Below are 27,172 nucleotides of genomic sequence, written 5' to 3' on the forward strand. Positions count from 1 at the left end.
AATTAAATGATCAAATAATCTTATTTCTCTAATTAAATGATCAAATAATCTTATTTCTCTAATTAAATAATCAAAATTAGTGTTTATTCTATTTATATTATAATCCATTTTGAACTTATTGAATTTAGTATTTAATAATTTATTTATTTATTGAAATTAATAAATATAGTATAGGTTAAGGTTAAATATATATTTAAATAATATACAATAATGGTACATATATCAGATAAACTAATATTAATAATAATATTGATCAAAATTTTTATTAATAAAGGTGTCAAGTTAAACTTAAATTTTCAAGATTGAATATTAATAAGTAACATTTTTAATGACTTATGGTGGTTTATATTTGTTAAATTTAAACCAACATTTATGATTGCATGCAGAAATAAGTTCCTCTCTTGAATTTAGGAGGGTGGTTCCATTTTTGATACTGTCATATTTTTAAATCTTTAGGGTCTCCTGTGTACAAAGTGCACAGAATCTATCTCCTGGTGTATATCCTTTATATGATCCTATTATTTGCCATTTCAAATTGAATGAAATATTCTTATCTTTGAGTCGCCAAATATGCTTGGATAGGGTGGTTTGATTCAACACGGAGAGGTTTTTAAAGAAATGTTTATGGGTTGAAATTCTATGCTTAATAAGTCCAGATGTGGAACCAAAGTAGATTGTGTCTTGTTTAATGTAATTATTTTCAGGTAGATTAGGGGTTGCATTGGTATGTGGTGGTTTGGTCTGTATTTGATTCGTAGATTGGTTAAAGTTGGTGTAGTTATTTATAGTGGTTGAGTTATGGTTGCTGTTAAATTCATTTAAATTTGGGGTTTGTGAGACTGTGCAACTATAGACTACATTTTTTATTTTGCATGAGCCTTGTAGAGGGCATCTATTTTTTCTTCTACAGTTACAGCCTGCTATATTTTGTATATTTGTATTTTGTATCTTAATTTTTTTATTGTTAGAACTAATTATTTTTTGATGAAGGTTTGGCATAGTTGAGTAAGACACTTTGATTGTGTTCTTATTAAAGATTTTACTGTATCTATGAGGGGCTTCAACATTTCATGCGTTTATAAGCTACAATCAACATCCAAATGAATGCTTTGACGATAATTACGGTTTTTAAAAGGCAGAGAATTAAAAGGTAAATATATATATATATATATATATATATATATAATTCTTAACTTTTATTAAAAATATATTATTATAACCTTATATTTAAACCAAATTTAGATATATAATTTTATTCTATTTTTTATCCTCAACCCATATTAATTTGCTTATCAAGTAAATATTTTCCTTTTTATTTTAATTTTTTCCAGATACATCTGCCTTACTTAAAATGCTAGGTTTATTTATGTTGTCTTTTACATATATTAAAAAAAAAAACCCACCCAATATTTTTGCTGATGAGACTTTGTTTAAAAAAAACTATATGTCAAAATTATTGTCCATGGCTTAATGTTTATCACAATAAAAACATTGTTTTCCGAAATGATCGTACAAATTATTGCCTTTGTTGTTGTTCCTTCTTATGAAACAGATTTTTAATTTGAATTTTAAATTGTCAATCACATTACTAAATAATATATATATATATATTATGTGGGAATTTTTTCTAACAAATAATTATTATTACTGCCTCTTCAAAGTCTGGAGATGAATTTAAATTTTTTAAAATTAATCTCCAAACTTTGAAAGGGTAGTAATAATTATATATGTTAGAAATGTTTACCCCATAATCTTAAATATTTGCTCTGTATGCTAAATACATTGATCTCTTTAGTCAGAAATATAAATCCTGATATATATTTATAACTAGCTAATTATTATAATTAGACTAAACTTTTCCATTTGTGTTAAATCTGATATTTCAACTCATAAATAATATATCATTCAAACATGGTAGTGTTTGAATATATGGTTAAGTGGCAGTTTTAGTCATTTAGCTTTAAAGCTTCACTGCTCACTCATTTTTTGGCCAAATTTCAAACAATTATTACAGTTCATAGATCACTGTCTCAGCTATATTGTGAAAAAAGATTTTAAATTTTTGTTCCGTAAAACAAAAGTTATGAATTTTCTGGTGTTCAAAATTGTAAAAATATGTAAGGTTAGTGACGCTTTTTATGACTGGTTTCCATAGCAACCATGTCGCTTCAGCGACTACTGTTGCGACTAATTCACTGTTGTCTTGAAAAGAGAAGTAACAAGTGAAACAGGATGAAAGCATGAAAGGGAAATAATTGGGATTTTATTGAAAGCAGACGAGTGCCATACATTGTTATTACATGTGTTTATGGAGGCAAAAAAAAAAAAAAGACTGAAATTAAACAAAGAACAAATGAATTTATTGGAAGCCTGGAAAAATCATGATTTTTTTTTTTTTTTTTTTTTAATTCAATTTATAACATTATATAATCAATTCTTAATGCTGCAATATTTTAAGTTATAAATTTATATTTTTTACTAGAATATCTTATTCTTTTCTGTTCCAGTTTTAACAACTGGTCCTTTACTTTCCATGTTTAAGCTCAACCATATTACTTTTCATGCTCGCATTTTTCTATTGTAATATATATATATATATATATATATTTGTTTATTATACAAACATTGTTACATATGTGCATACATGTTTCAGTGGAATTCCAATTTAGGGATAATACTTCATCAGACCAAAAAAGAATCAATATTAAAGTGGGAGTCAAAATTATATTAGTTTTATAAGATTTTGTGTGTGATGGAAGGAAGTGGGGTGCGTACTTTTTGAATATAAGGAGTAGGGGTTTTTGGAGAAAGGTGTGATGGAGGAATGCAGCAGGGGTAAGGGAGAAGAGAAAGTACGATTTCATGTGGTTTAGTTTATCTGTTGCAGTGAAGAGGTGTTGGTATTCTTTTAACTTGGCAGTTATTTATTGGCCTAAGCTTTCGCTTTGATCTGAAGTAATATTATACTCTTATTGTCACTACTTCTCTATCTTAGATTTTTATGGTTGTTTCTATTTTTCTGGTGGTGACTTCATTTTTCTATTGACAAGCTTTATTTATTTTTCATTTTTTATTTTTTGTTTTTATTTAATTCCTTGATTTTTTATGTTTATTTGTTTCTAGTTTTCAAACTCTTTATTCGTTTGTTTATTTATTTATAAGATATATGTCCATACAGTCAAATTAATAGTTAGTTGAATAGATATATGGGCTTATTCATATGATTTAAATAAAGGTGGTATACCAGTAACTACATTTTCTCCTCTACTGCAGTGTATGAGGGAATTATTGTGGCAATTTTTTTATCTATATACAAATTTAATTTTGATGGTTGTCATTTTTTCATTTGAGTTGTTTATCTTTTCCACAATACTAGAATATGTATATATTTCATAAGTTTATATGCTTCGTTTTGGTTATTTAGACCATGCATATGCAAACGAGTGTGCATAATAGTATATCTATATATCTATATTTGTGGAGTATTCCATTCCTAGAGTTCTCTAGTTAGAGTGCTTAGTTATCATTTGCGGTCAATTATGAGATTGGTATTCTAATGTAAAGCTGCTTTACGATAATACTTCTTGGAGGTATATATCAACGTTCAAATTACAAGCGTTCTAGACCCATAGATTATTTTAGTTAATTGTTTTTATGTACTCATCTTTATTTGGTTGGTGGCAAATTTTTTCTGTCTGTTTAATATTAAACACTTAAGATGGTGTTGAGGGGATGGCTCCTTCCTTAATTTAGCTAAGTTATTTATGCTAGTCTTTTTTTCAATGCTTTTCAGTGAGTGCCGTCTCAGGACGTATTAATTAATGACCCTAAACGATAATGACCCAAACTTATGTATAAATTAATTGATCCCAATGTATTAATGTATTAATGACCCAAACTTATGTATTAATTAATTGACCCCAAACGATAACTAAGCACTAGAAAACTCTAGGAACAGAATACTTCACAAATAAAGATAAATATATAATATTATGCACCTGTTTGCATGTGTATGGTCTAAAGAGCCCATCCCTAAAAAAGAAGCATATAAATCTATCAAATATATACATGAATTCTAGTGAAAGGATAAAGAACCAAAATGAATAAAATGACAACCATCAAAATTAAATTTATGTATATATATATAAAAATCTTTGCCACAATAATTACCTCAGTCACATAAATAGAAGAGTGAATATGACTACCAGTATACCACCTTTTATTTAAATCATATAAATAAGCCCATATATCTTTTCAACTAACTGCTAATTTGACCATATGGATATATATCTTATAAATTAACAAACAAATAAAGAATTTGAAAACTAGAAACAAATAAATGGATAAAAAAACGAGGAATTAAATAAAAAAACAAATAAATAAAATTTTTCAAGAGGAAGATGAAGTTGCCACCAGAAGAATAGAAACAACCATAAAAATCTAGTGACAAAAAGAGTATAATATTACTTCAGATCAAAGCGAAAGTTTAGGCCAATAAATAACTGCCAAGTTAAAAGAATAACAGATTAACCACATGAAATCGTACTCTCTTCTCCTCCCTCACCCCTACTCCATTCCTCCATCACACCTTTCTCCAAAAACCCCTACTCCTTATATTCAAAAAGTACACACCCCACTTCCTTATATCACACACAAATATCTTATAAAACTAATGTAATTTTTTCTCTTAATTTTGTTTTTTTGTTTGTTTGTTTTTTGTCTAATGAGGTGTTATCCTTGCATTGGGATTCCACTGAAACATGTATGCACTTATGTAACCAATGTTTGCAAAATAAACAGACTATATACCAGCTCTGTCCTGCATTGAGCACTCTTCAATCACGCAAGTTTCATTATATTTATATCTAGGAAACCTATTGATACAACCATTATTAATATATAATACAATGTGTGTATATATATATATATATATATATATATATATATATATATATATATATATATATATATACTAGCAAAGATACCCGTGCTTCGCACGGAGCTTTGTTGCGCACTCGGGTACCAAAATCTGTGGGCACCTTTCCAGTAAGTTGATGTTGTAAGAGCAACGATTGCATAAGGTGATTAACATTTTAACTACCTCTTGTAGTGACTGAAATTCAATCAGGAACTTCACAAAACATTTTCATCAAAAAGGAAGGTTACTTGATGTTACATAGTAAATTTTTCATTGAAGTCATTTTCAACTCTTGCTTAAATTTTATCTTGCACATTCAATACTAAAAACTTACCACAATCAGATCATGTCAGTTTTTCCTCATATCCATTTCTCGAACTTTTCACTAAAGAGCCTCAGGGTAAACTACATTTCTGCTGCTTTGATTTGGAGCCAGAATGTAGAGTTTTTCTGAACTTCCTGTCCGGCTGATGGAGACGTAGAACATACCGTGACTGAAGCAGTCTGATGTCAAGTCTACGCCAATGGTGTTAAATGTCTGACCTTGACTTTTGTTTATGCTCATTGCAAAACACACCTTCACAGGAAATTGGAGTCTCCGGAATTTAAATGGAAGTACTGAGTCCGATGGAACTAAGGGGATCCTTGGCAGTAGAACGGTTTCGCCTTTGTAGGGACCACAGGAAATGGTGGCCTCAAGTACATTGGTGTGCAATCTGGTGATAACACATCTGGTTCCGTTTGTTGTTTTTGGCGGTTCCAAGGATCGAAGAATCATGATTGGCAATCCAATTTTGAGATTTAAAATGTGTGGAGGCATTCCAGATATCTCCAAAGAGTTTAAAAACTCCACAGGGTAGTGAACAGCTTCATATTCATTAGTAGCTGAATCAACTGACTTGTATTGCTTTGTGTCTCCTGGAAATTCATCCATTATTGAATTGTTCAAATGATTCACATTGCTGTTTAATGGCGAAATAATAGCCCTCTCAGCAAGCCAATCCGGTGATTTTCCATTGTTTTGCAGGTCTGGGTACACTTTGTCTTTCAGTTGCTTCTGATTACCGACACATTTACCAAGCGCAGTTGGAATCTTAATTGTGTCAGGTGAAGAAGTGATAGGAAACTGACCATTACCGATTTGGAGAAGCAATTTTGAGAAGTCTGCTGCAGCTGTGTTATCAGAGATATAGGCTCTCATATTAGTAGTCAGTCTCTTCACTATAACGTGCCTCCAGAGATAGGATTGTTTCAAACTTGCATTGACAATGTTAGCCCTTGTGCCATTTTTAACCACTGGGAGGATTTGACGGAAATCACCGCAAAATAAGGTTGGAATGCCACCCATGGGATTCTTGTTTCCTGTGATGTCTTGCAGTGTTCGGTCAATTGCTTCATAAGCACTCTTGTGCGTCATTGGGGCTTCGTCTACAATGATTGCAGAGGTGTCTCTAATTACATTTGCCAAGGCTGAGTTACCAGTAATTTTGCAAACTGGCTGATCCATTCGATGAGTATCCAAGGGTACTTTAAAAGTGCTGTGAAGAGTGCGGCCACCTTGTAGTAGAGTAGCAGCAATGCCACTGAATGCTGTTGCAAGCACAATCTTTCTCATGGATCTAATCTTTGCAAGGATCAAATTGATTACAAAAGTCTTGCCCGTACCACCTGGAGCATCAAGAAACATCATGTTTTTGTTCATTTCACCTTGTGCTTCCAACATTGCCATGAATGAATTGTAAACTTCTCTTTGAGAATCGGTCAGTTTTTCTTGCATATTTTCTGCTTGTAGGGAAGTTCTTCAAGATTATAAGTAACTTCACGTTGATACTCTCTCGCGAGTCTTTCATCTCTCCCTTGCATTGGTGCAGGTAATCCATAGCTTGCTAATGGTTGACCGCACATAAGGAGAACTTTTTCTTCAATTAGACAAAGAGTTTTATTGTAGATGTCCTCATTAAAATCTGCTTCTGGATTGTTAACTTCTTGCCTGTATCTGTGAAGAATGTCTTCAGATATTACATCACGAAAAGCCATCCAGATCTCAAGAGGATTTCTTGGCTCACAGGCTGTTAAAATTATCACAAATAGGCTTCGCAAATTTGAAGGTGATTGAGTGGCACTTGCCTCTCCTATTGCTTGATGCAAGTGATGGTCATTTTCTAGAAGGCCTCGAGCAAGGCACGCTGCTCTGTATGTTTCAAACACCTGACCATTGTATGCTCGCAAATTTTGAAATGAAGTTGGACCAGCAACCTCATTGAGCAACAGGCGTAAGAAATAACACTCCCCTGCTTTTGGACTAATCGTGTAGATTCTCCCAATGCATGGTGCCTTCCATACATCATCATTTTCAGTACCTTCAACTTGTACCCCACGCATTCTTCTCATCCATTTCTTTGTCGATTTGTTCCAAGTGTAAAACTCAGGGACTTCTACGTATTTGAGACCCCTTGCAAAGTCATCCTCATGGCAGAGTTGAAAAAATGCTGTCAAAGTTGTGGCAGGCGGTGGACCTTGGGCTCGTTCCAGAGCAGTATCAGCTGAGAACATGACACGCTGCCCATTTTCAAGATGAACAGAAAGTTGTACAATTGGGGGGAAATGTTCATGGATGGGATGTTCCAATATCCTCCAGGCTGCCTCTGAACTGCCGACATACCTTGCATTCTGGAACTGCTGGATCTCATCCACAATGTGACTTTGTACTTGGCCTTGTTGGTTAGCTGCTCCATCAGTTCTTTGTAGTTCAAACACTGCTTGATCACATCCTTTATTCACGTATTTGAGGACATATTTGATGCTTTGGATCGAGCTGCAAATTTCTACGTTAATGTGAGCGTTGAACTGCTGAAGGAGGACCTTGTTGTACGGAACAATCCACTGGTTTGTTATTTCTTGATTAACATACCGACCATTTCTCTTCATCCTTATTGTACCAGTCTGGCCTCCATCTTCTGGTTTTCTTCGCCTGTACTTGGGGTAAGAGTCTTGGCCTTGCTTGGTACACTGAAGAAATTCTTTTGGGTATTTTTTGGAACATTTGTTGTCAATCATACATGGACAATTTGGATTAAATGGTCCACAAGGTCCATGCACCATATGTGCCATCACTTTAGCATGAAGATCAGGATCTTCCTCTTTGTCAGGGATCTCTGCAGATATGCAGAGATCCATTTTTTCTGGTAGAAGTTTGTCCTCTGGGGCCTGCCAGGTGAGGATGTGTGCATGCGGCAGTCCTCTTTTTTGATATTCAATACTGTACAGGAAAGCCCTCAACCTGCCAAATCCTCCCTTTTTAATAAATTCAAGTAACTTTTTTAGCTTCTGCCTGAAAACCCTGGCAACAATATCTGGACGATCCTGAGGGTCTTGCCCTTGAAGACAATTTTCTGTAATTTCTGTCCACTTTGGATTTGTTGTGAACGTGATGAAGAGGTCGGCTCGGCCCATTCGCCGAACATATGCCATGGCATCACTTTGACGCTCAAACATGTATCGAGGGCCTCCTGTATAAGTTGCCGGAAGTACAACTCGTTGACCAAACTGTTCTGGATTCCCATCCTCCCTAAGAATTGAATCTCTCAAGTTGTTATAATTGTCAGCTCTCAGGGTCTGTTGCTCACGCCTCAGGAACTGTAAACGTTCTGTTTCAATCTTGCAGTACACATCCACCAGCCATTGTTGAAATAGCCTTCGGTACCAGAGAAAATAGTTTCCAGGCCGAGTCATTAAATGGTACGAATAAAATTGCTGTTGGATAACTTTTCGCCCATTGAATGCCTTCATGTAGATGTTGTAAGATGGAGAACCATAGGGGTACATTAACGGGTACATTAAAGTATCGTAGAGGGGATGTAGTTCGGAGATCCATTTTAATGTATCATTTCTAAAACGCAAGACAATATCCCGTTTAGCTGTTGGTTCATTCTCCATTAATATTCCAATCTCATACGTTGTTGTTGGAGCATTGAATCGCCGTGGATGCTCTTCTTGCGGCCTTCGGTCTTCCCTTATGACAACTTTATGTTCTACTAAGTGTTCTTCTTCAATCCTCTCCTTTGTTGTTTTCAGCTGACAAATAAAGCTGTTGTTCTCATGTAAAAATTCAGTCAGACTTTGGAGAATGTCTCTATTGAGTCTACTGTCACGTCCCCGATTATGTAGTTCCTCTTCCAGACTATCCAAGAAGTAGACTTGAATAAACTTTGCTGTTTCATCTTCAGGTGGTAAAAGACTCCCAATCTGGTGGCAAACCTGGCCTCGAATTCTAAAAGAAGGATTCCACCCATGTACTGCCGCAATTTTGTGACCAAATGATGTCATTGCAAAACAATTGTTATAACTGCGTAGATTTTGCAGAAAATCTTTAGAGATGGGACCATTGCCGGAGAGCAAATCTTGAAGCAACTGAGGCAGTGGTGGAAAGCTATCAAGCACAACTTTGCCAGAAGAACAACAACAACCAGGGGTTTCTCCTTTAAATTTTACAGCTGAGCAATGTTGACATACTTTGTCCATTTTTCCTATATCAGCTGTAGTGAGAGAGTCATTTTTGTTGTAGAGCAATCCTTTTCTATTGCAGTGTTCTATTTCATGGTGTCTCAAAGCAGTCATTCGTTGTCTAGCTGCCTCGTTTTCTGTCAATTGCTGGGGCAAAGTCATACTCTCTCTCCATGCAGCCTCTCGTTGTTGCCCTTGGTATAGGCGAAAGCTTCGTTGGGTTTCCGATTCATTCTGATGTCGTTGAGCCACTCTCAACTGACCTTGTGTACGTCTACTTACCTCATATAATTCATTCGATCGTAATATTGCTTCTCTTTCCAGTGCATATCTTTGCCTTTCTTGAATTTCATCTTGTGATGAATTTAACCAACTTACAGCATGTCTAGTTCTGTCAGCTTCATGTTGGGTTTCTCTTTCCAAATCTGACAGTCTTGCTCTCCTTTCTCTTTGACGTATCCTGTTAAGTTCTAGACGTCTTTCTCTATCTGAATTGTTTTCATTGAAGCGAATTGCAGCAACTCTTAGTCTATTAGCTTCCAATCTTTCCATTCTTTCTTCCTCACTTTCGTTTCTACTTCGTTTGGGTGGCATAATTTCGGTTTTAAACGGAATTGTTTAACGATATTAATGATTGTAAATTAATTAAGCGTAAAGGAAATGTATACTAACTGAAATGGACGAACTATAAATAATATTTCTGAATAGTACAATTATAAACAATTATATTGTACCTATTTACTATGCCTCCCCACGGGACAGAGTTAGACACCAGGGTCGTTTTTTAACGTGGAGAAAAGGTACAAAAATAAAAATTGTCTCAGTCGTGAAGGATTTCTCCTCCACCGAAAGAGAACAAGAAAATGAAGTGCAGCATCTGAAGAACAGATACTACACTTTGATCTTGACCAAAAGGAATGAATAAAAGCGACCTACGTGTGACTCATTACTTCCGGGTGTAAACGTCACAGTCTAAAAGTAATAATTAAAAAAAAAAGTAACTGTAAAATAAATGTAATACCAACTTAGGTTAACTAAGTAAACAGTACAATTAAAACAGTTCTATTAAAACAAATAATTACTAAGATCTAGGTAATTGTTAGTCTCATTGTTATGGTTTTAAAGAAAAAAATGTGTAAAAAAAAGTTCTGCTTTTGTGAGTACGTGTATTTCTTTTAAATTACATAACCTTTTTATTTTATTATTTATATCTCTTTTAAATTTATATATTTTGTTAGTAAACTGGAAGAAATTCAGTTGAATAAAACCTTGTTCGTGTTCTTTACGTTAAACTCATATTTTTATAAAAGGTTCATCCGGTTTAAAGAAAGCACTAAGTTTAAATAAGACTGGAAATAACTAATTCAATATATAAATAGAAAAATGAAATAAATATAAGCTTTAAGTCTTAAGATAGTAATAATCAAAATGTAATAAATTATTTGTAGTTCAAATCTATGATAAACAGGCTTTCGAAATAGGCTCGACCAGAAAGATTAAATTGGAACGAAATTATAATCTCCGTGCCATTTTCAAAACAACCCCACAAAAGTAACGATATCCTGCAGTTGGTTAAATGACAATGTTTGTAAGAAAAATGTAAAAGAAAATGCGCTTATCTGTTTATTTTGACCTGTTTTATTTAATTAAAAAAAAATTGGCTATAACTGGAAGAGAGCGTTATGTTTTGGGGGTTGTTTAAAAAATAGAATGGAAATAAAGTTAGTTCCATTTTAATTGTGTTTAATTGCGGCAAGCGCTAACAAAATCGAAAAATCACTGTTTACATTCGAAATGTTAACTTTTATAGGTTTACAGGTTTGCTGACAAGGCTGGGGGTGTTTAATACAATTATTTTACTAAATTGATTTTTTTCATTTAAAAATAAAATTATTTCTTTTTTAATAAAGTTTTATTTTAAAATATTTGTTTTTGTTTATTTATATAAAATTACGATAGTTGAATTGTATTCTTTCAATTATATTGGCAAGTAAAATATAAAAGATTAAAACGGAACGAAATTGAAATTTCCATTACATTTTCAATACAATCCCAAAACATAAAGCTTTGCTCGCCAATGAATTGTTTTGATAATATACGTAAAGTGAAATAAATCGAATATAAAATTAAATGAAAATATATTAAATAATTAAATGTTAAATAGATTTTGTAAATAGTACAGTTGAAATGATTAGAATATTTCCAATATGTAATAAGGTCGAGGTAATTAGTTAAAGAGATTTAATATAATGTGATATGCAAATGAGCATAAGTCATTCGATATGGGGGTGGTTTGTAGACTAGTATATAAAGAAATTAGGCCAAGATTCTTATGTCTCCTTTAACAGAAACATCCTAAAATGGGTTCTAATGTTTCTCTACCAGGAGAGATCTACCCTCTTACCTCCTTTATATTTCGTTGATGATGGAGAGCTGTACACACAGACAGAAACACACGAACCCTATTACTTTATAAAAATATAGATATATATATATATATATGTGTGTGTATATATATATAATTCCCTCATTTTATTGCAATTCTATATATTCCAAATCTCAGCTATTCCAAACTATTGATTAGAATTTAACAACTGAAGGCTAACTGAAAGATAGTGACCTGAATTGTGTAGTGGGGGGTATGTGACATTTCAGGTCACTATGTGACATTTGCCCTTAGGGTCGTATATTAGGAGGATCCTCCATCATCCAAAGCCTTTTTTTTTTTTTTTTTTTTTTTACAGCTATAAAATGTTTCAATCATAGTCATTTGTTTTTTACCTAGTTTTGCATATGAATTACAAAATATCTGATATTTCTCCAAAACCTCTGGGCACGATGGAGGGGAGACTAAAACTTGTTGCTATGGTTTAAAATGATCTGAAATAGCAGCAAGGAGAGACTTGATGCCAAATATTTCTCATTTTATATCTCCCATCTTTGGTTTTCATAAAGTAAATTTCACAATGTATAAAAATTATTTCATATTGGATATATTCATAATTGTACTCTATTTCCAAAAGAGGGGAGATATAACATGAGAAATATTTGAAATGAAGTTTCCCCTTGCTGTTATTTGAGACCATTTGAAACTATAGCAGTAAGTTTTAGTCTCCCCTCCATCGAGCCCAGAGGTTTTGGGGAAATATATATACTCTTAAGAAACTTTGAATAAATGTTAAGAAATGGGAAGAGATAGCTGAGAATAGGAGTGAGTAGTGAAAAGTTGTCTCGGAGGGTTGCAAGGTATTGGAGACAAAAAACTTGGAACAGGCAGAGCTTAAGAGAAATCTGCATAAAGGGTCTGTGAAGGGATAGGATGCTTGTGGCGCTGACTGGAGGTGTGAAACATGTGTGAATTTTCTACTGTCCAAAGCTGGATATGAGAATCACACAGTCACACAAAAGATATCCTTATATACCCTCACCTCCACGACCAGATGAGACAACCTGTGTGGTGTGTGGCAGGAAGTGCAAGTCGACTGTTGGTCTGAGGAAGCAAATTTTGTGCACAGGGACCCCATACCACAGAGTGGTACAGTTAACCTGGTGCAGACACTTGACTTTGTATCTTCTTTGCTTCAGGCCATGTAAGTCAGCTGCTGGTTTGAAGAGCCACCTACATGGTCATGTGAGATGGTGGGGTTTTCGTTGGGCAGGACGGCAACCATCTGTAAAGATCAAACAATCATATGTATATATAAGAAGTACAGAGATAATGTATGACCCTAAGGGCAACAAGAGAAAAAATGTATATTTCAATGAATAGGATCACCAACAATTGATATGTTTTCATATCAATTGTTTTATTTGATATTTTCATATTTTCAAATTTAATTAAGTTTAATACATTTCAGACAATTTTTCAACCGATTTTTAAAGATTTCAGAACAAAATTCACTCCTGAATTGAACAGATCTTAATATTAACACAAACCAACAAAATGCAAAACATGCATGTGTGCACGCCCATACATAAATCAGAACTGACACATTGAAGCAGGTGTACATGTACACATACACAGGCAAAAAATTCCTCTTGTCTTCAATGTAACGCATTGAGCAATATCAGCCAAACTGAACTATTAGACCAACAACAACACTACGAAATTCTTTATTTTACTCTTACTTTTATCTTCATCTTGTTCTTTATTCATAAATATCGCTCTTTTTTATTATTAACAGATGTTTTTTAATCAATTCCATATAATATGAATAAAACATTCTATATAAAAGAATCCAAAAAATACTAAATTAAAAATTCACAATAAAATAACAGTATTCAAATATTATAATTAATTGTAAGTATTTTCAGTACCAAATATTATGGATATCTTAAGACTTAAACAGAAGTCAAAATAGAAAGAAAATAAAATTTAAAAATCAAAATTAAATAAATTTCCCTTACAAAAAACAGAAACTAGACATAGCTTATTTAAACTATGAAATATACTCTATATTTCATAAGTCAATACAAGAAAAAACTCGCATGCTCTCATCCACACACACTTATGAAATAGTGGCCACAAAAAAAGCATACACCTATGCAAACACCTGCCACACCTCCACACAAGGAAGAGGAAAACTAAAGATAAAAAAGTAAAACAAACATCTACACACCCACCACCTCAGTTCCCACTCAATGACCCTGATCTAACCCCAGCAAAACCAAGGGTAAAGCACACTTAAGTTAGAAGAAATGGCAATTTAAAGGCATATTCTACTTTCACTTCTTGAGAAGAGTATTTATTCTCGAAATGGCTCTTCCAAGTCTCTTTCCACAAAATTTCTGGAGAGAACATAAAAAAAATTGTCTGAAACGCGTCAAACTTATTTCAATAATTGAAAAAATGAAAATATCAAATAATAAAACAAGTAACAAACAATTGTTGGTGACCTGCTCATCAAGTTTCTTACTACATTTCAAATCACAAGAAATAGCACAATATTTAGTTTTGATTATTTTTTTTATCAATTAGAGTTGTATATAAAATAAATCATTTACACTTTATTTTTTTCTAAGCATTATTTTTCTTTACTTTATTTACTTGCATTTTCTCAATTGATAAAAAAGGCTGTAAGGAAAAATTAAAATGGGAGGGTGGGGGTAGGACGTGTGTGTATATACACTTATGCATTATTATATATGTATTCAAATTTTTTGTGAATTTGCAAAATTTTTTCAAATTCAACAAAAATATATTAACATTTTAAAATTAAGTCTATTTGATAAGACTAACTTTTTTTTTTTTTTTTTTTTTTGGTAACAATATCTATTTGAACAGTTGAAAATAAATCTTAAATTATTCAGATTATTTGGACTACTCTTACTATTGTCACACCACTATGGCAGATGTAACTTATATCTTGTCAAACTTGGGAATTTTGAACAGAAACCTTTATCTAGTTCACAAGGGTAAATTCCTCATTATGTTAGTCATGATCGGGTAGACATTTTAAGTAATTCACTGTTGTATTCTTAGTTTCACATGCACAGTGTATTGTATCTTCAACCTCCAGAAGATTATCACTTAGAACTGATTATTACTTATCTCTTTTGATTAAATTAAAGCTTCTGTTCAAAATTCAGTCTGACTAGATGATACACCTGTAGGTTTGAGATTATATGATCCAAAACATTGGGAATAACATCTAAGTCTAAAGCAATACAAGTTATCATTCATCTTTCCATTTCCAAGCCTAAGCCTTATTAAATCAATTGAAGGAAATGTCATTTTTTTAGAAGTTAATTCGTAGTGAGCACAAAAGATATGTTTTATCACTGGCTGCATTGCTATATTTTACTACACTCCTATGGTACCGAGTGCAATCACTTGCAAAGAAAATGTTTTTTAAATTGGTTACATTTATTGGCATATTTCAATAAGTTTGTATTATTCAGACTATCATTCTCATCATAATTCTTTTCACAATATTTCAGATGTACCTCTAACCTAGTTCAGGTTCGCTTTTTTTTTTTTTTTTAACTTCAGTCAAGCAAACATATTGACAAGAAATATCAAAGTGCAACAAGCTATTAAAAAGATATTACATCTATGTTTGTCCAAGGCTATTTTTGAGCCAGAATATCATAGGCTTGCCATGGTTCTTCTGCTACACTGTTCAATGGTGCAGAAACATTGATAAAGAATGCTGCCTTTTTTTCTGTTGAGACAAAAGTGATAATACATCTTTTATGGATGCCCATGGAGACCAAAATTTGGCACTGAGATGGAAAATAAAGAACTCCTTGGACTGTAGAAGCTATACACAATTATAAAATGAGCCTTGTATTTAGTTAATGAGGTATTCTGTTCTTGTTTTATCCACTATGATGTAGTAGAGGTGTAAATTGTGTTGTTGTTGTTAATCTTAATCACGTTTTGAACCTTTAACCCCCAGGAGATTCACAACCTGATGAGAATAGTAATATGAATAATACAAATGTTCACCTACAATTCCAGGATCTACTTGAATAAGTTACATTTTATAACTTTGAAGAAAATGTGTTCTTGTGCTTGCATTGTAGTTTATATCTTCTACTCTATCATCTCACAAAGACTTGTACTAAATGTCACTTAGTGTGTATGCTTCTCGATACATTGTGAATGTTTGGATGTTTTATTTATTGCATGTTAAAGCTTCTTTTGTGAAATAGCATGTTATTAACAATATATCATCTTATGAATACGGCCAATGCCTTAGTTCAATAATTCTTTTAAAAAAACGACTTGTTGTAGCTTTTCTGGACAAAGTATGTTTGCACTACAAGTAATTGTTTAAGGTTACATTTGACAACTTCTATTTATGTAATTTTATTTTATAATTTGTTTTCTATAAATCACTGTTTTTCAATATATTGTTGTTGCACTACATGTGTTTTAATGCATGGAAGTTACACACAGAGAAGCAGGAATGAGTAAGCAATATGAAGAAAGTTTGTGTCTACAGTTGAATTGTAATAAAAACATGCATTTTGATTATTTTATGAAAGAAAAATAGTTGCAGTTTTTTTAACCCTTATAAATTAAACTTCATAAAATTAAAGTTTATATAAATTTTTAGTATAATTGCTAAGAAAAATTATGCTTTTTTAGTTGTGTGCATATTGTTTCTGAGTAACAAATATATTCTGCAAAAAATTTAATCTTCTGACAGCATAAAACTTGATTCACATAGTTCTCTGGAGGACCTAGGTTTGATATGCTCACCTTAATCTGCTTAATCAGTGGCAATTTCAATTGTCTCGCAGAGACAGCTGTCTTTAATAGATTTCAATTGTGCACAAAAAATCAAAACACAAATCTTCAGAAGTTGTACTCTGACTAGAAATTCTTAGTCCTTATTTACTTGACTCTTCATGAAGGCAATTACCAACATGGTTAGTTTTTAATGTGGGAAAAATCCAGTTGCCTACAAAAAGCACTCTAGATTTGGACAAAAATAAAATTGACTTGGTTCAGAAATTGTTACAAAAATAAAATAATCTAATGGCTTAAATTCTAGATCTTTATTTTTTTAAATATAATGCTAAGCTTTTTTTTTTTTTTTACTTAATGTTGCCAGCTTAAATGTCTATTAGGATTACTAAAGTTATGAATTTTACACACATTGATATAAGCAGAATGCCAACTGATTTTATTTGTATAAATTTGAGGCAAGATTGAATTTCAAAACTAATGAGAGATGTCTTTTTTTTATTGTGTGCGGATAATACCAATCAACTAGTGTTGTTTGGCCCTGAGCCTTACCGGATTAAATTTCACCTTAATGATTCATCAGCACACTCCTAACTAATTATACCTCGCTTCCTCATGTCTGAGCTAGAAACTCTGACAAACTTTAAATTTAAGGGAATAAATGAAATGAACACATGGTTATCTACCCATGAAGAGCACTTTTAGCTGTGAATTGTTTTTATCAGTTTCATTGTTTCCCAATGAATTTTTCACGTTTGTGCATCTTTTACTTTTTGTGTGTGATGGAAATTTTATTCTTTGTCTAAATAGTAAGTATGGTATACTGATAATGATGGTTTACCTAATTTGGAAAATAATATATGTAACATTGTTTATTAAAAAATGTAGAAACTTCATTTACTTTGATGTTTTATGTTTTTTGTATTTACATTCAGTTTTTTTTTTTTTTTAATTCTAATTTTTTTATTGATACAAATACATTTTTATTTTCTGATACAAATCAATTTTCTTTTCTTTTTCTTGCCGCCCTCTCCTTGGCATTTGCAGTCTGGGTAGCCAACAAATACGGCTAACGGTAGTTATTTCTTAGTAATTATTAATGTTGTCTTGTGCATTTTTTCTTTTTTTATACTTTTTAATTTACTTTTCTACATTTGTAAGCTGAATATACATTGCTTATATTCAATACATACTTATAGTTAGCCATTTTTTACTATTTCTTTGTACCCAAAAATAATTTTCACATTTTTAATGTAATACAGCCGAGAAATAAACTAATGTTTTAAAAAAATTTTTTTACAAGGTTTGTTCTAAAAGTAAAGCCTCCTATTTTAACTCAATAAATTGAAGAGCTATGGAGATGGGTGTTGTACCATTTAAACAGTTGACCTTTTGTGTTCCAGAATTTGTTATACATAGTTATCACCATTCTCAATGCATTTTTGCCAAAAATTTAATGACACTTCTCTTCAAGGGCTGCTTTCTTAGTCTCACACTATCAATATTTGCAACAGAGAGACAAAACTTTCAGGTAATAAATGCATAAGTTCAGTCATCATAGCAATGCAATTTGCAGTCCTCTTTTATCCACTCAGGCAGAATAAAAAGTAGGTGGCATTACTTTTGGAACATCTCATAGATATACAAAACAAGACCTAACTTTAGAATAAAATGAATAGCTTAGTATATTAGTTGATAATGTCTTAATAAATGTATTTTTTGGGGAAAAAAATGGCATATGTTTAAATTTTATTTATTTCAGGTTTTATAGTTTCAAATAATTATGATAAATACAGTTTAAAGAAAGGTCTTGAAATTATTACAAAAGAGAAAAGAAATTGTTAGTTAAAAACAAAAGTATTTGCAAAGTTTCAAAGGATATCTTTTAATTTTTGCTATTTCTACACCGTTTAATTAATGTTTCAATTTGTTGATGGGAATGAAGTAAATACTGCAACTAAAACATGAAGCTAATATTTCATCAGATGATTGTATCTAATTAAATACTAGCAGGGAGACCCAGCGTTGTCCAGGATGGAGTGAGGATTGACAAATGTTCCGAATGCTGTCATCAAAATTTGTGAAATCACCTATTTTTTAATCAAATCAATTGATTGCCTGTTCTAGTTATGGACCCACTAACCCTTGCAGTGTATCAGGAGTAAGGTTCACATGACTCTTTGGAGTGACTTAGTCCCCAAGACATTGTAGTCAACAGTGCACTCTAGAGAATCTACTGTTTTTATAAAATTATCTGTAAATAATGGTTTCGCTTAAAGTTTTAAATGCAAAAGTCAAGTATCATAGTTCAATTGTGCTCTGAACAGACACATTCATTTCAAATGCGCCCCCATCTTATAAAAGAATCTACAGTTGATTTTATATGGTATAACCTTTCTGCTTGTGCAGTGATTAAACTCCTCAAATGCACTTGTGATGTTAGTTCGTATAAAAGTGTTAACTTTTGTCAAAATTGGACTTCCTCAATTATTGATTTTCGACACGTATCAAACGCATATGAAACAAAACCTAGCTAAGAACACATCCTAGACACATCAAGTACCTTTGTGTGAAATTTTAAAAAATTTGTCCAGCTGTTTCAAATTTCATATGGAACAAACTCTCACACAAAGTTCCTTTTATAATAGATATAAATAATAAATATTTAATGTTTTATTTCATTACATTTCATGAACGTTTTTGCATCAATGTATATACGTAGAAGCAAAATGTTTTACCTAATGGGATTAAATAGTAATTTAATTCTGCAAACTGAAGTAAAGCTACTATTTTATGATTTCTTTCACTTTTTAGTAAATTAATTACTTCTAAATATTGTTTTAAAGTTCAATTAGAAATATAAAGATGAGCACTTAATATTGCAAATAAGACTTTTTTTAAGTATTTATACTGCCATAGCTCTACTTGGCCAAAACTGGTTATTGAATTCATTTTAAAAAGGTGCAAAGAAAATTTAGGATGCTGAAAATGTACATCTGGCTTCCAATTACTAAAACATTAAATTTAAATTACTATTGTGTCCGATTGTTGTATTCTCTAATTGCTTGTCTTTGTAACAAATGTTTTTTTTTTTTGTTTTTTTTCAGAATGTTGTCGCTTATTTTTAAGACTATTTAGTCTTATATTTGTTTTCGATTACCTCAAAATTGTCTATAATCAATTATTTTACAAAAAAATGGAAATATAAGTGGTTTTCATAATGGCAAAAGTAAAAAACATAAAATTAACAATTGAAAATTCCAAACGTATCATCTGCATCATACATACATGTACGTATGTATTAACTAGATTGTTAGATTTTTTTTTCTTGTGTATAATTGCTACTTGAACATGATTAGCGTGTTCTTCCATACCCACAGTTCTCACTTTGGCAGCAAAATCAGTTGCTTGTATTTCTGCAGTTGTTCTGGTGAGGTGATAGCCAGTCTCCCTCTTTCTCTCTCACCTATTAGTTGCAAATATACATGACAAAAATGAACTCAAACAACCATCTTACCCAATGGCTTGTGTCTTTTCATGTTCCTTTTTTTTTTTTCCTCACCACTGTAAGATTACGTATAAGCTTCCCATTCCCTTCCTTGAGATGGAGGGGGAGATAAACACAGTTTCTCTACATGTCATCTCGGACTTCCACCCGTGATGCAACTTCCCTACATAAATCTCTAGTTCTATGCGTAATTACTAAGGGAATTTTCCATTCACATAATTTTAACCTTAACTGAGAAATTTATGATTTTTACTTTATTTTTACACACCCACATCTAAAAATTATTACGTTACTGCCAATCTTTGTATATTTTGCCACATTTAACAGCAGCTTGTAATTCCATTTCTATTTTTCTTTTCTTTTTTAATATCTTCTATAATTAGATAAAGTAATAAAATTCATTGGAATTTCCAGTTATTGCTATTAAATATAAATGTAATTATCTGATGTGAATTCTTAATTCTTTTCCTGTTTTTTGTTTTTTCAGTATGGACAGTGAATGATAACAAAAAAGGCGGCAACTGAAGCATCTGGCTCTTGTGGCAGGACACTCTACTTGGACCAAGCAACCTATATAGCGTAGATTTGTAGGGAGCGGGGAGTGAGACAGATGGATGGATGAAGAAGAATGGACGGGCGTCTCTTGTTTCAGCTGGATGTAGTAAGGGTGGGGGGAGTGCAGTGTGTACACATCCGTGGGCTTTGTCTGTATATTTGTTCTGCTCTTTGGTGTATATATGCATATATACATATATTATCATCATTACTAATATGATAATTAAAATTTACTGTTTATTATTATTATTATTGTTATGATTGTAAAGATCCTGATTGGTTGTTACATATCCGAGATTTACTTTTTGTTTCCCCTTCCCATTTTTTTTTTCTATTGGTACATGAAAGATCTTTGAAGCTATCCCATCATTCTCCTCTGCTGTGTGTGCATGTGTGTGTGTGTATAAATGCATATTTCTCTCACTTTTATCTCTCTTAAATTCTCTTTCTCTTAAAATTTCTTTTTCTCTTATGCCTTTTGTTTCTGCATGCATGTGTTGCATACATAAGCTATTTTTTATCAGATTCTTTAGCCCTTTTCTCTCTTATTTGCCTTACTTTACATTCCAACTCCTAAGCGACCATGTGCCCACTCAAAAAGTTAAGGGGGAGCCATTACTGATAATACTTATTTAATTTATTGAATCAATTTATTGTTTTGTTATTTCATTCAATGTGTCAGATCTAAAAAAGAAAAAAAAACGTTTTTAATTCTAACAAAGTTAATGCAAAATGTAAAAACGGAAAACAATGCAATATCAATCCTTATTGATTATTAATCAATGTTAAATCCTATGAAGATGAGAATAAAATTTTTGTTTAAATCAAATATTCTGTGTATGATTTAAAAATTTTTTTACATGAAATCAAAAACTAATCAGTTTACTTGCTTTTTATTTATCTCTCTTCATCTCTTGCATTACAAATTGCATTATCAGCAATAACTCCCACACTGACTATTAGTAAATTTAGTTTTGGTCCTACTTTCTAACATTCAAACAAAGATTGTTTGAAATATCAGTTGTATATAGACCTTATTAAATATGGACCGATTCAGTAATTAGTATATAACCTGTTATTTATCTTATAGTTCTCCCCCTCTTTCTCCATCAGTTTCCGATCTGAAAAGTAACATTTTTAAATGTGCATAATGTGTGTATATGTGTGTATAATATAGTTGTGTATGTATATATATATATATGATATACGTTATTTCACACAAGTAAATGTGTATAAAATAACAAACCTTGTTTTTTTTTTGTTTTTTTATTCCCTATATTTTCTTTGAATCTTAAATTAAATGGAGGAAAAAAATGGTAGCTTACTATTAACTTAAAACAAAAAAAAAACGTCTATTGCTACTCATCATAATAATTACAAGATGTGTATATATCCGTGTGTGTGTGTGTGTGCGTTATTAAAGAACTGACTTGTCTTACTTTTCTAAATATCTTTGAAAAAAATATCCCATCTTTCTGAAGTTTCACAGAAAGTATATTTGCTTAATTATATTGGTCACTCTATTTAAATTTAGATAGAATTGAAAATTAAAAAAAAAATTTTTTTAAATGGAGAAAAAAAAAATGTTTCCGCATTGAGTTGATGTTGCTTTTTATTGATTAAATACATTTTTTGATAGCTAAACTCTTCACACATTGCTGATTGGAGATCAATAAAACACAACAACAAAAATATTATTAGATGAAATTTAATATTTTTAATAACCATTTCAAACACTTGACCCATTTTCTGTCACTTAAAGTCTCTGTTCACTGCTCTGAACTTACTCACTTTAGAACGCGTGCAACAGATCAATTCCCATTTCCTTTCTTTCTGTATGCTAGTATGTGGTTTATAAGATCATCGTTTGGTGATATAGGTTAGTATTGCGATGTGTTTGTCGGTATTTGACTAATAAACTTTATAATTTCATTTTATTTCAATAGTTTAGCAATTGATATGGGCATGAAATCTGACTTTGCTGTCTCCCCCCTTCTCCTCCTCCTCCTCTCATAATTTGTTTCCTCCCTTATCTTTTAATGTTATCTCAAAATTACTTCACCTCTGCCACATCTTCCTCTTTCTTAGATTTTATCAAAATATGTTGACCACTGACTGTCTGTCTTGACCTCAGGCTCTCTTGACCTCAGACATTGATTTGACTTGTAACTTTTTCTCACTCATATTTCCTGTGGTCTATTCTGTCTTTATTTTATTTATTTTTTTAAACTTAAAATAAGGAGAGGAAAATAGATTTCCTCATCCTGTTAATAAATATGCAATTTAAGAGCTATACATTTTAATTTTTGATATCTCTCACTGCTGAATTTAAAACTAACAAAAAACTTGACTATATCGGCAGCTATGAGATATTTTACAGCTCTCAGCCGAAAAAAAGAAAAAGAAGAAAAGTCTATTTTCCATTCCAAATTATTGTGAGTATCAAAAAAGAAAACAAGGAGTGCTTCATTATGATAATTGCAACAACCAAATGGTCTTTCATAAACGAAGCCTCTTTTCAGTCAAGCAAAACAAAATACCTTTTTCTGTCACTGAAGTGTTTTACATCGATGGTTGGATGACATAGAGGATTTATTGGAATGTCATACTTCAAATCATCTGGATTATGGTGTATATGAATTCATAGAATCAGAAAGAACCTAGATGATTGATAAAAATTATTCTGAGTTTCCTCTGTGACCATCCTTCCTGCATCACTTTAAAATATTTTGGCCTTATCTTAAATTCAAAGCACTTTCTATATATTATTCCTTTCTACCTATGCTTATATCCATTTTCTGATTCTCTCTGTCTGAAGGCTTGAACAAGAAAGTTAAGGCCTTCAGTCTCTCTCTCATTCTCTCTCTAGCTCTCGGTCTCTCTCTCTACCTCTCACTCTCTATACCTCTCTCTTTCTCTCTCTCTACTTCTCAGTCTCTCTCTCTCTACTCTCTCTCTCGGTCTCTCTCTCTCTCTACCTCTCGGTCTCTCTCTCTCTCTACTCTCTCTCTCGGTCTCTCTCTCTCTCTACCTCTCGGTCTCTCTCTCTCTCTACCTCTCGGTCTCTCTCTCTCTCTACCTCTCGGTGTCACTCCCACTCTACCTCTCAGTCTCTCTCTCTACTTCTCAGTCTCTCTCTCTACTTCTCAGTCTCTCTCTCTACTTCTCAGTCTCTCTCTCTACTTCTCAGTCTCTCTCTCTACTTCTCAGTCTCTCTCTCTCTACCTCTCAGTCTCTCTCTCTCTCTCTACCTCTCAGTCTCTCTCTCTCTCTCTCTCTCTCTACCTCTCAGTCTCTCTCTCTCTACCTCTCAGTCTCTCTCTCTCTACCTCTCAGTCTCTCTCTCTCTCTACCTCTCAGTCTTTCTCTCTCTCTACCTCTCAATCTCTCTCTCTCTCTACCTCTACCTCTCAATCTCTCTCTCTCTACCTCTCACTCTCTCTCTCTCTCTACCTCTCGGTCTCTCTCTACCTCTCGGTCTCTCTCTACCTCTCGGTCTCTGTCTCTCTCTCTCTCTCGGTCTGTCTCTCTCCACCTCTCGGTCTCTCTCCACCTCTCGGTCTCTCTCTCTCTCCACCTCTCGGTCTCTCTCTCTCTCCACCTCTCGGTCTCTCTCTCTCTCCACCTCTCGGTCTCTCTCTCTCGGTCTCTCTCTCTCTCTCCACCTCTCGGTCTCTCCACCTCTCGGTCTCTCTCTCTCTCTCCACCTCTCGGTCTCTCTCTCTCTCTCCACCTCTCGGTCTCTCTCTCTCTCTCTCTCTCCACCTCTCGGTCTCTCTCTCTCTCTCTCAACCTCTCTCTCTCTCCACCTCTCGGTCTCTCTCTCTCTCTCTCTCCACCTCTCGGTCTCTCTCTCTCTCTCTCTCCACCTCTCGGTCTCTCTCTCTCTCTCTCTCCACCTCTCGGTCTCTCTCTCTCTATCTCACCACCTTTCGGTCTCTCTCTTTCTCTCACCACCTTTCGGTCTCTCTCTTTCTCTCACCACCTTTCGGTCTCTCTCTTTCTCTCTCCACCTCTCGGTCTCTCTCTCTCTCCACCTCTCGGTCTCTCTCTCTCTCCACCTCTCGGTCTCTCTCTCTCTCCACCTCTCGGTCTCTCTCTCTCTCTCTCTCCACCTCTCGGTCTCTCTCTCTCTCTCTCTCCACCTCTCGGTCTCTCTCTCTCTCTCTCTCCACCTCTCGGTCTCTCTCTCTCTCTCTCTCCACCTCTCGGTCTCTCTCTCTCTCTGTCTCTCTCTCTCTCCACCTCTCGGTCTCTCTCTCTCTCTCTCTCCACCTCTCGGTCTCTCTCTCTCTCGGTCTCTCTCTCTCTCTCTCTCTCTCTCTCTCTCTCTCTCTCTCTCTCTCTCTCTCTCCACCTCTCGGTCTCTCTCTCTCTCTCTCTCCACCTCTCGGTCTCTCTCTCTCTCTCTCTCCACCTCTCGGTCTCTCTCTCTCTCTCTCTCTCCACCTCTCGGTCTCTCTCTCTCTCTCTCTCCACCTCTCGGTCTCTCTCTCTCTCTCTCTCTCCACCTCTCGGTCTCTCTCTCTCTCTCTCTCTTCACCTCTCGGTCTCTCTCTCTCTCTCTCTCTTCACCTCTCGGTCTCTCTCTCTCTCTGTCTCTCTCTCTCTCCACCTCTCTCTCTCTCCACCTCTCTCTCTCTCCACCTCTCTCTCTCTCCACCTCTCTCTCTCTCCACCTCTCGGTCTCTCTCTCTCTCTCTCTACCTCTCGGTCTCTCTCTCTCTCTCTCTCTCTCTCTCTACCTCTCGGTCTCCCTCTCTCTCTCGGTCTCTCTCTCCCTCTCTCTCTCTCTCTCTCTCTCCCTCTCTCTCTCCACCTCTCGGTCTCCCTCTCGGTCTCCCTCTCTCTCTCTACCTCTCGGTCTCCCTCTCTCTCTCTACCTCTCGGTCTCCCTCTCTCTCTCTACCTCTCGGTCTCCCTCTCTCTCTCTACCTCTCGGTCTCCCTCTCTCTCTCTACCTCTCGGTCTCCCTCTCTCTCTCTCTCCCTCTCGGTCTCTCTATATATATACCTCTCTCTCTCTCTCTCTCTCTATATATATATATATATATATATATATATATATATATACCTCTCGGTCTCTCTCTCTCTAGCTTTCGCTCTCTCTCTCTCTCTCTCTCTCTCTCTAGCTTTCGCTCTCTCTTTCTCTCTAGCTTTTGCTCTCTCTCTCTAGCTTTCGCTCTCTCTCTCTCTCTCTCTCTCTCTCTCTCTCTCTCTCTCTCTCTCTCTCTCTCTAGCTTTCGGTCGCTCTCTGTGTGTGTGAAATATGAAAGAATAATTCTTTCTCTCCTTTATTCATATTCTCTCCATTCTAAGCATGCCACTGTAATAATAAAAGAAAGAAATCTGTAAAAAATGGAGAGTCTTAATCTAAATATTCCCTTTCAATAAAAGGTGAGAAAAAATATTGTATCATTCTCTTTACATTCACACACACAAATATAATGGAAATGAGGGTTAGGAAATTCCATTCAGAGAATGTTTTGGTTTAATACTCTTACTACTTTCTATCTCTATCTCTCTGTCCTCACCCCTTCTCTCTATATATACATACCCCTTCTCTTTCTCTCTTTCTCTCACCTCACTCTTTCTCGGCTCTCTCTCTCTCCTCTTTCTTTATTCCCTTTCATTTGTGCACACTTTTCTTACTAGTCTTCTGTGCACATCTTTCTCCATAAGCCAATCAACATGTTTTTTTTTTTTTGCTCTAACTGGTCAATGATAATATGCATTTTTCACGAATTGTGCTGTGATATTTTATTTATTTACCCACAAATTTCCAGGTGAAGTGGAGTATCATTCAGTCAGGGTTTTTTTCCACTGTTATCCCCCCCCACACACACACACAAACGGAACCATAAACCAACAAATTATCTTCAATCTGACACCATCTTTTCTTTTTAATTTCTATAAACTTTTGTTCTTCAGGAAATTATCAGTTCACTGATTCTTAGCTACATTCTCTTGCTGTTTTCTTTACCCAACCATCCCCACTCCATTATGATTTTAGGTTGAAACATGGTATGCTGGTGGATGTTGTCATTGAGTGTTGTTAAAAAAAATCATTAGTGGGGAGGGGGTGGGATGCAGTTTTTGATTTAATTAAAAAAAAAATTTTTTTAAGGATTTTTGGGGGAGGGGGCGGGAGTTAACCGCCACCTAAATATCTTGTTGTCACATAACCTTCTTCTGCAGCCGGTAAATGGCATATTTTTAGACTTTATTAATATAAAAAAATACATGTGCATAAACAAAGGATATGTGTGTTTAGTCACCCAATGGGGTAATAATACTAGCCTGTGCGTGTGTGTGTGTATGTAGTGTAGCCACTTACTACTACTACTACTACTACTACTACTACTGATGAAAAGGATGTTGACTGTCCAACTATTTTACAAGCTAAGGTGGCTGTGTAGATCTGAGTCGTACAAACTGAGGATTCTCTATTACATATGTATATATAGATATGCATGTATATCTATATACAT

The 27,172-nt window shown here is 33.9% G+C and overlaps 2 protein-coding genes across 13 annotated transcripts in view; both read left to right on the forward strand.

The window, feature by feature from the left end:
- LOC145268164 (synaptobrevin) overlaps positions 1 to 23,631 on the forward strand; it is a 112,003-nt gene extending 88,372 nt beyond the window's left edge. For 6 of the 12 annotated variants that reach the window (XM_080123365.1, XM_080123367.1, XM_080123364.1 and 3 more), the window contains 2 exons: positions 17,667 to 17,694; positions 20,615 to 23,631. In XM_080123365.1, coding sequence (XP_079979491.1) covers positions 17,667 to 17,692 — 26 coding nt within the window. In that variant the 3' untranslated portion in view covers positions 17,693 to 17,694; positions 20,615 to 23,631. The remainder of the gene's footprint in view (positions 1 to 17,666; positions 17,695 to 20,614) is intronic. The other 6 variants (XM_080123370.1, XM_080123369.1, XM_080123372.1 and 3 more) reach the window with 1 other exon arrangement.
- Positions 22,528 to 26,638, forward strand: LOC145268385 (uncharacterized). The gene is made up of 4 exons (XM_080123941.1): positions 22,528 to 22,561; positions 23,521 to 23,636; positions 23,990 to 25,367; positions 26,613 to 26,638. The coding sequence occupies exons 1-4, from the start codon at positions 22,528 to 22,530 to the stop codon at positions 26,636 to 26,638; spliced, it is 1,554 nt and encodes a 517-aa protein (XP_079980067.1).
- Positions 26,639 to 27,172: the final 534 nt, after the last annotated feature.

The sequence above is a fragment of the Euprymna scolopes genome, chromosome 43 (genome assembly GCF_053919585.1).
Source record: "Euprymna scolopes isolate OS-2025 chromosome 43, ASM5391958v1, whole genome shotgun sequence".
Lineage (NCBI taxonomy): Eukaryota > Metazoa > Mollusca > Cephalopoda > Sepiida > Sepiolidae > Euprymna > Euprymna scolopes.

Excerpts from the sequence above, each read along its gene's own strand:
- LOC145268385 (XM_080123941.1), top strand. The coding sequence starts at position 22,528 with ATGTGGTTTATAAGATCATCGTTTGGTGATATAG. Across the intron at positions 22,562-23,520 it reads ATCATCGTTTGGTGATATAG|GCCTTCAGTCTCTCTCTCAT; the intron begins GTTAGTATTGCG and ends AAGAAAGTTAAG. Across the intron at positions 25,368-26,612 it reads CTCTCTCTCTCCACCTCTCG|GAAATTATCAGTTCACTGAT; the intron begins GTCTCTCTCTCT and ends TTTGTTCTTCAG.